The 9,734-nt window shown below is 39.0% G+C and overlaps 1 protein-coding gene across 2 annotated transcripts in view; it reads right to left on the bottom strand.

The window, feature by feature from the left end:
- Positions 1-1,543: 1,543 nt before the first annotated feature.
- Positions 1,544-9,734, bottom strand: part of HIKESHI (Hikeshi, heat shock protein nuclear import factor) — a 12,602-nt gene continuing 4,411 nt past the window's right edge. The window contains exons 3-6 of one of the 2 annotated variants that reach the window (XR_002100115.1): positions 6,883-7,034; positions 4,538-4,656; positions 2,019-2,220; positions 1,544-1,764 (exon numbers count right to left, since the gene is read on the bottom strand). Coding sequence is in view for 1 of the 2 variants with exons in the window: in XM_019530379.1 (XP_019385924.1) it covers positions 1,710-1,764; positions 4,538-4,656; positions 6,883-7,034 (326 nt within the window). In the remaining variant the exon portion in view is untranslated. The remainder of the gene's footprint in view (positions 1,765-2,018; positions 2,221-4,537; positions 4,657-6,882; positions 7,035-9,734) is intronic. The other variant, XM_019530379.1, reaches the window with a different exon arrangement.

Raw genomic sequence — 9,734 nt, forward strand, 5'->3', positions numbered from 1 at the left:
CTTCCAAAAATACTTTAATATAGTATAGTTAGATAATCTAAACTTCCTACTCTTAACAATACAGTGCAAAACAAATCTAATAAATTTCTGTGGTACAGACCAGAGTTATGCAATAAATCCCTTGTTTCCTTTCAGAACTGACCACAACTATGCTTTGGACCCAAATGCTGGCTTCTGTGGTTACATACAAGATTCTGAAATACATTTGGGAAGTAAATATGGGAAGGACTCAGCTGTTCATGATAGAAACTAGGGCTACTATGCACGTGCAGGGAGGCTGCTCCCATGCTCTGTAATGAGAGCAGACTCGATTAATCAAGTCTGCTGGAGCATGGTAATTACTGCACTCCAGCGTCACATGCATCAGCATCCCTGCACTAAAAACTGGCCGTGGGACATTCTAAAGGTCATTTAACAAGCTATAGTTCAAAGCTTCCCCCCACCCCATGCCATTTTTCATTGCAGGGACACTGATACAGATGCTGCTCTGAGCACTTTTAATTAGCGTGGCTATCGAAGCTGTACTAATTAAAACACTTGAGTTCTGTTTGTTTTTTTTTAAACAATTTTGTCAGGTGAGTGGGTGACTGTGCTCAAGGAGAAAGAGAAAGGCTCTAGGAGAGATGGGGAACAAGCAGGAATCTGAGTGAGGACAGAGGGATCTGTAGTGATATAAACTATTTGGAGCTGAGCAGTTGGCTGTGCTGTTTGGAATATCGGCACTCCAGGCCCCACTTTGAAGAAGGAAACACCCCCATTCCCAGGACCTTTGTGAAGTGAATGCACTGCAAATTGCCAGGGAAGCCAGGGACAAAGAGGAGCCAGGGTCTTCAGCTCGCTCCTTGACAAAGCATGCCAGGGTTGGCTTCAGGGGGTCTTTGGGGAGAGGGAACTGGATATTCTTCTTGGGGAATCTAGTAGCAGAGCTTCCCCTCAAAACAGGCATCTGTAACAACTGAATCTTTCATCATATTATGGACAAGAGGATGGAGACAGTTCGTGTTAAAAATGGACATCTATCTAGTGTCCCCATTGCCAGTAACCAGTGTTGCCAAAACACTTTCATAACCCTAACAGGGCTAATGACAAACACAGAATACTACTTATTGCCCATAAAGTGGCATGCAATGGTAGTTTAAAGGTTAATTAGAGAAATTAAGGGAAAAAACAGGACCAAAGACCCTGGGGCTCAAAAAGGAAGTAAAGATAAAACCAATTTTTAACAGCTGGGAAATGAAACACCAACTGCCCTTGCAGAACACAGCGCAAGTTCTAAGACCATAAGGGGTTAGTAATACCAGAAAGAATGAATATTATGTGAGCCTGACAGTGTCACTTGAAAACAACATGAAGAATGCAAGTCAGTGGCTGGAAAATTAAAGCCGAGATATTTTACACCATTTGTACAGACCACTTAAAACAGGAAATAAATTACAAGTTTACACCAGTTACAGAGAACTATTTTTAAATATGAATATGTAGCACTGACTTCTTGGAATGTTTAGCGCTTTAGTTAAACAAGAACAAACAAACAATGATAAAACACTTTTTAAGGTTTTTAATTTTAAATGTTTCAAAGATTTTATAAAAGCTTCAAGTTTGTCTGCTTGGGCTGATTATACTATCCCAGTATTCTTTAATAGGGTCATTTACTGAATCTTTAAGACACCACTGTAGTCCAAGAGCACTTCACATGACATGATTCAAGATTATGTTTTCCAGAAGAGAGGATTCTGTGTCAGACGTCTTTGGAAGTTCTCATACCTAGAAGAGAAGAGTGTGTTGGCATTAAAATGACTTCCAAATTATGCAATTCAAGTATTTGAACTTCCTACCTCACTAGTGACAAGTTAGTGCCTCTCACATGCAGCCAGCTGTGGACCTAAAATGCACTGCATTTTAAAAACACTTTACAGAACAAATAGACTAAAATGATACTTCTCCCTGACAGGTAGTAGGGTAAAAATGAAACTACCTGATGTGGCTGTAATCAGAATAAGAGATTAAAAAATTCTTACCAGTTTACAGAGAATGCTTACATTGATCTTGCTTTTAGGTGCATCGGGTTTTCATTTACAATATTAACCCCCACAACAAACTTTCAAAGACATGATTAATTCCTGCTCTGGCCACCGTCTTCTACTATGCTTCTCTTTCAGGGATTTTCCTCCCTTTTCATTTGTGCTGTACATAGTATATAGCAGGTGCTAATAAAAACTCCCACAAGGAATAAGGACAGATCAGTTATATTTAGGGTTTAAAAACAGTACCTGCATTAGATGATCAAAACATTTAGAAGAACTCACATACAAGATAAGCCATCTTTAAAACTGTCTAGGTGAATGCTTTGAAAAGCATGTGTCCCAGGCTAGGAACAGCTGACTTGAGGGAAAAGGAACATTTGGGCCATGCTGTCAAATGAGTACACTGTGCATGTCTATACTTACAAGGATATGTCAGTATAACTATACTAGCAATGCTACCCCAAGGGTATAGATATCACAAAATCAAATAGATAAACTGTACCAAGATGTGTCCCAACACAGCTGATCTGCTTTATTGGGTGAAACCTGCTGGCCATGCAGAGACAATGGATGACACATTCCCTGCTTACAGAGATGCATCTTGAAGATTCTCAGGGGTGTCTCTGTAAGTGGGGAAAGCTAAGCAGGTGCTCCCAGCGTTAGGGTGGCCCAATCAGGGAGGGATTAATTTAAAAAAAAAAAATCAATGATTACAAGAAATATATATTTAAATCAGACTTAATCTTAATTTTTGTTAAGATACTTTTTGTTTAAAAAATGAATTTATATAAAGTTAGTTTTAAGATATGTTAAAACTCAAAGATATCATCATGGCATAGGGATTATAACTTCTAATTATATACTATTTGAGATGATATATTCATGTAACCTTTTTTGAAGTTTTCTAAATAGGTCACAACAGGCCATGAACTATATTAGGGGCCCAATCTCATAGGGTTCCCAGAGGCTCCTCTCTAGGCTAGTCAAGATTAAAGAAAACAACTCTACCCAATGGGACTCAGTGCTCAGCCTAGAAGATCCCATTAAGCATCTCTGTGATGCTTAGTTTTAGTTCTCAAACTGTGGATTTGTGCCTCCAGAGATCATAGACAGACAACGTTCTTTGGGTAGATACAGTATCTTTTAGACCAACTAAGTACAGGAAGCGCTCTGCTAACCAGCACCTTACACACCAGCATGCTCTATTAACCGGCATATCAGCTTGTAAGGTAAAGTGAAACCGGAAGCCCACCATGGTAGGAGAAGCAGCAGCATCTGTTCAGGCCACTCAATTAACCAGCATATTTTGTTATCCAGCATCCCCCATTCCTGGGGGTTACCAGATAACAGAGCTTTTACTATAGATGGAAAAATTGTTCTTTGCAATCTTTTGGGCACAAAGGTCTGTCTTCAGACATAGGGATAGGTTGCTGTCTCCAGAGATAACATCTTTGTTAGCAGCAGTATATGGAGATAAGAGATAACAGACCTGATTCCCCACTCATCAGCTCTATTGCCTCTCTGCAAGTTTGTATACACAGTCAAGCCCTTACATTTCTCTGAAAGTGCCAAGTTTCAAGAAGTTGAAAGAATAAAGGATAGTACACAACAAGAATGCACTGTTTGTAGAAAACAATGATTAAATTGAGGCTTCCTGACAAGTAATTTAAGTCTATTTGCTTTAAATCAAATCCACCCTGGGCCTAATCCCACACAGAAATTCCCAAGATGCATAGGAGCAGGCCCCTCAAGCCCTGGGAATGCTTGCTGGGGCAGCTGGAGAGTGTGGGCACCTCCAGGGCTGCCCACACACTCCTACCATTAAGCAAGTAGATGTCAGCCATGACAAAAAGTGGCAGAAATTATTAATGACCTTTGTCGCCCCACAAACAAAAGCATTTTTGATACGACAAAGGGCATGGTCGTCTATTCGTTTTTACTTTGTGCTGCCATAAAAGTTGTTACGGTGGCACAAACGTGACATCTGTTTTCAGCCTCAGAGAGACAATTTACAGCAAATGCAGCTTAACCCAGTCCCAGGAATGGAATATGCTGAACTCTTAACAAGGACATTTTGCCTGTTTAGCTGAGTCTAACATTAGTCATTTTAATGACAGCAAGGGCAGCTAGGGTTATAATTTTCTAACACCATAAAAACAACACACATTGTAATGGTAGTTCAAACCTAATAGACATTAATTCTTGTTATTCAAAAGGCAACATTTTCTGCTTTCCCATACTAAACAACACTACAAAAGGTAGAAAGGCTTCCAGAACAAGCATATCACAATTGCAGGGATTAAATTGCCAGTGGTAAACAAAACTGTTCTTGGGGTAGCTGAGGCTGAGAAACAGAACACAGCTATTGACTGCACTGAAGAACTTGTATGTCAGTAGGGAAACAATGTCAAGTCATTTTTTTGGAGGCTATGAAGGTAAATTCAGTATTATGAAATCTATAATTCCAGTAACTAGAATAAGTCAATTGCTTTGAGATAGATGTTTTCCCTTACCATTTAAGAACTACATTAGCAGGAATGAAAGCTTCAGAGGGATTTGGCGTCATCTGAGCCTGAGTGACAGCAAACGACGAAGCAAAGTTATAGAAGTTATCCAGCATCTTCTGAGTAAACTGAAATATAAAACCTCAACTTTATAAATGAGTACTTAAAACTTTAAGAACACTTTTTGCATTTAAAATGCTGTACAAAGGACTAATCAATCCTCAACTCCCACATAAAATGGAGAACATGTTCCTTTCTAGGCAAGTGGAGAAAACAAGGTTTATGCTGAGTGAACAAGTAAGTCTGTTTTAGAAAGGACTAGATGTAGAGGTTCTAACTCCCGGCCTTGTCCTCAGACTCTTCCTCTCCTGATGGAAGACCTTTTAGATATGTCCAATTCAATGCACCTACTTCTTCACTTCTATGAAACCATATTTTTATAAGGTTTGCTTAAGGAAAGTCAGAAGTGACCTCAAGACAGAAATAAGGACATTTTGTAAATCTCTGCGACTATAAGATGACACAATGGTAAGTCTAGAACCTTTTCCTCCAAAACTGAATCAGAAAGAACATTAGTTGATCATGCCTCTGTGGGCCTTTTATTTTATATTGTTTCCCTAGTGGTTAATTCAGGTTCAGTCTAATAAAATAAAGAGACATTAATCCCACAAGAAATACTACTATTCTAATCATACCACCACTTATCTATTTCCTTCAAGTTGCTTGCAATGGTCCCTTTTGTAAATGTGCCCTCAGAGTCATAACTCCTACTGAATTCCTATGAAACAGTATTAAAACTGAAGCAAGCATTTATTTTATACACATGGTATTGGAGAAGAAAAAAAAATTGCAAAAAATGACTTACAGCAATCAAACATCTGTCCAAAGAAGTAGCAGTTATGCACAACTGGTCACAAAATACATAACAAAAGTAGCTGGTGGCCCTGACCCAGCAGCAACACTAGAAAAGGTGGAACTGCTTTGTATTAGTATGGCATAACAGTATAGTTATTCAGAGGAACAAAACCTAAGAACCTAATGACGAGCTGTTTCCTCTGAACAACTAGTACCTGATAGTGTCAGGGCCCCTTTTAGTCCTGCTTTTTATCTTTATTTCCTGGTTATCCTTCCAGACAAAAAACAGAAGCTTGGGTCTGAATTTTAAGTGCTTCTGGCATTGTCTCAACTCTTCAACCGTTTGGGAGACCCTGTCTACGTACCACCAGGGCCCATGCTGTCCCTCTGCAAGGTAAAAATGGGGAATGCAACATAACATACTGTATTCCAGCAAGTAGCCCGAAGTGGAAGATTTTGCAAAACCCCACCCAGAGAGGCCTTAATCCAACACAAGAGGCAAGGATTTCTTAGGGTGACACCTTTTACTGGATCAAGTTTGACAAGCTTTTGAATGCAAGACATTCATTCTGAGACTTGACAAAGAAGTCTTGCATTTGGAAGCCTATCTAACTTTATCCCAACTACATCGTTGGACTAATAAAAGATATCATCCTAAGAAAGCCTCACCCTTCCCATAATTGCTGGACCAGCATGGCTACAACATCACTCCTACACTACCAGAACGTGTATGTTTATCTAACACCTGAGAGGTTACAGTCTGGAAGAGCAGAAAGGGGACGGAGGTGCAGCTAGCCTGTTCCACTGACAGGATCACAGGGATTTTACCCTGTCATCTGAGTTTCACTTCCCATCAAACATCACCCACCTCCCTTCAGTGGAGGCACTGAATTCCCCCAGCAGTCAGGAGGGACTATATATATGAAATGGGAAAACATGCCAGCATTCAGTAAAATAGTATAGATAGTTCAGTACACACTGACACACAACATACTTATCCAGGTAAATTATTTTTTATTTTTAAAAGAAGAAAGTTCTTAGAACTCTTAGGACTTCATTACAAAAACTGAAGCTAACCCACGGCATTAAGATAAGATAGATCTTCGACTGTTCCTGGCTTAAATTCAGTGAAGGGAGACAGGAGATGCTTGATGGGCAGTGAAACATGGATTACAAGATTTCTATGATACTGTCACAGGAACAGGGCTAATTGCACCACTGTCCCCCTCCTGCTCTTCTGAAGTGAAGCCTCTCTGTGTTAGAATTATATATACATGAAATAGGAAAGTGTGCCTGTATTCAGTAACAGAATTTAAATTTTAAGTATGCAGGCCACGGCCATGTCAGAAGTGTACAGCCTAATGAAGAGGGCCAAATTAGGTTTAATAACACAATTTTTCACTGTAGCATTTTAAGTGCCTGCATCAGTTTTTCCAGAGATCTCTGTTCTTAACCACCTCCTACCGAGCACTTAGCAAAACAGCATGCTGTTTAGTTACCTCAGTGAACGAGTCTACTGATGATACAGCAGCACTTGCGACAGGAGTTTGCTGGGCCAAGTTTTCCAGCAATTCCACCGAGATTCCGATCTGGGCTACAGACGGCGTCTGAGGAAGGTTCATTGCACCAAAGGGGTGTTGGCTCCCTTTCCCTGAAAAAGAGCACAGCCATCAGACTTGGCAGCAGTATGACTACAGCACTGTTTAATGACACCCAGAACTCCTTAGGAATAAGGGCTTTTTTCCTTACCAATGAGAGAGATTAACTTGCCCACAGTATTATGAAGAACTGCACACAGCCTAACGATGCAACAGGTAACTTTAAAATGCAGCTGTTTCTTTATTCTTTCTTATATACTGAAGAATGCATTGGCAATTGCTAAAAGTACCTTTTTGGGAAAAAAATTGCAAGACAGAATTAATTATTTTTACAGTTTCCTATTATGTAAACAAGTCTTCATTTAATCAGGTGCATTGTTTGTAAGTAGGTCTGAACCATTTGAACTTCTTCCTACTACTTATTATGCCAATAAAATAAGGAGCCTGACTTCAAACACAAGGGAGTATGATTTACAATAAAACCCATTTTTTTTAATACACATGACAGTTTCCAGAAAAATCCCAGAGGCAAGTAATACAGTTACAGCTTCTTTCGATTTGGTCATTCAAACAGGGAAAAGACAAAAATATTTCATGCTATTGAACACAACTACTACGCAATGTCTAAAATATTTGACCAACAACCCTTGGGCGTTGAATACATTTTTAGAAGACAAGGTAAAGAAGCCAATACCTTGAACCGCTTTGAAAAGCAAATACAAACACTGGAGAACTTGTATGAAGTTCCTAGCATTTCACACTGCACTAAAAACGTGAGCAACTCTTCCTGAAGTCTGAATAAAGTTCCAAGCTATCCCTTGTAGAGCACTGCCTAGTAATAGTCTAGACAGAAAGCTGTGTACTGGCACAGCTACCACATCAGAAAGAAATGGCTGTAAAATAAAAATACCCTTATAGTTACAAAAGTTATCTGAGAACTTCTTAATGTGGCTCTAAAGCATCCTTAAACTGCATCCCTTTTACATAGAAATCATTCTAGCTCACATCACTTTCGTCTTTTAACCAGGGCTCTAAAGCCCAAACTCACTTGGGATACTACAAAACCATCAAGATTCACTAATATCTGCCACTCCCTACTGCCCATATAAGTGATGTCACTGGGATAAGAACAAAGATTTGGGGGAAGCAAGGGAAATATGTTACCATTAGCATGTGAATAATACCTACCACCACACAAGTTTGTAGTAGTATGAGAGTATCTTGCTACTGGGAAGCAAGTACTCAGTACCACGCTCTGGACAAGAAAAGGCATAGCTATAAGACATTGATTTCAGGGTCAACACACCAACATATGGCATTGCAGGATGTAGACAGGTCTTAATGAAAACCACCACTACCAGCTGACCTAATCCAGCTGCTAAAAATCTCAAGACAATGAGAGTAGCACAAATCTATGTCCCACCCAAATTCACAGAAATCAAGAAAGGAAAAACAGTTAATTCGTCAAAGGTCTAAGCTAGTAATATGTAAGAAACTGGAAAATATTCTTCTCAAAAGCATCTTCAAAACTAAATTACTTCTGAAAAGAAGGCACAGTTCAGATTACACTAAATTTTCCCACGTACGTTAGTAGCTACTATGTATAGTATACGTATAGTAGCTATGAAAAGAAAAAGATGGCTCAACTGTCAAAAACATTTACTTTAAGGTTAACCCAACCCAAACATATCAGCCAAGCTCCTTAGCACCAAAAAGGCAGTTGCAGAAGCATCTGAGTCCAACTTGCCCAGCTAAGAGGTTGGGCAGGGGATTTGTATGAAATAGTTTGGACAGGGATGACCACTGCCTCAGGTAAGGGGCTGGACAAGATGATCTCTGGAGATCCCTTCCAGTCCTACTTTCCTATGATTGTATGAAATGTTGCTACCTTCCTCTCCCCCAGTAATTACCTTTTTACCCTATATGGAAAAAACTCAGTATCAGACAAACGTTTTTGTTCATATGCCACTGCTTTCTTTAATCACACTCCATGACTGAGGGCTTAAAAAATTAAAAGGACTGAAATGATCTGTACATTTCAATTTAGCAAAAAGACAGGTTAATTTATCAGTTTTAGTCCCTCAACTATGTAGTGATGCTTTGTGAAACACCACAAATACTGAAAGTCAATCTATGCTGCAGAGACCAAATAATTCATTAGTTTTATAAGATTAGGCTGTGTAGAAAATAGCCCCTGGAAATCAGACTTCTAACTGAACACTGCATTCAAGTTCCAACATCATCACATTTATCATCATCAGAAATTCCAGAATAAGACAATTCTACCTGCAGAGTCCATTTTGGCTGCCATACTTCCCAGCCGGAGCCAACATCCTACAGTAAGTAGTGTTACGTGGAACATGTTAGAACATATATTTTTAATATGAAAAAAATCATTTTATTCAAAATTATTTTGAATAAAATCAGTACTTTTTCAGTTCTTGAATACATAATAGTCACTCACTACAAACACAAATATTTAACACCTACATTTTACAAACAAAAACACCTATGATAAAGTACAACTTGTTAAGGCAAAAAAAATAAGTATTCTATGGCATCAAAATACAGCCAAAGTCTGTGATGCTTTTTGATTGACAAGCTTGTCTGAACTGCACAATTTTCTGAAACCTGCAAGCATGACCAAGAAAGGAAACAGGAACATGCCAGCAATGTCTACTGGAAGAAAATACAGAAGCAGTGGAAGCAGAAGAGTGCAGCCATTAAAAAAAAAAAAAAAAAAAAAAAAAAAA

This window comes from Crocodylus porosus, unplaced genomic scaffold, assembly GCF_001723895.1.
Source record: "Crocodylus porosus isolate Cpor-Errol unplaced genomic scaffold, CroPor_comp1, whole genome shotgun sequence".
Classification (NCBI taxonomy): domain Eukaryota; kingdom Metazoa; phylum Chordata; order Crocodylia; family Crocodylidae; genus Crocodylus; species Crocodylus porosus.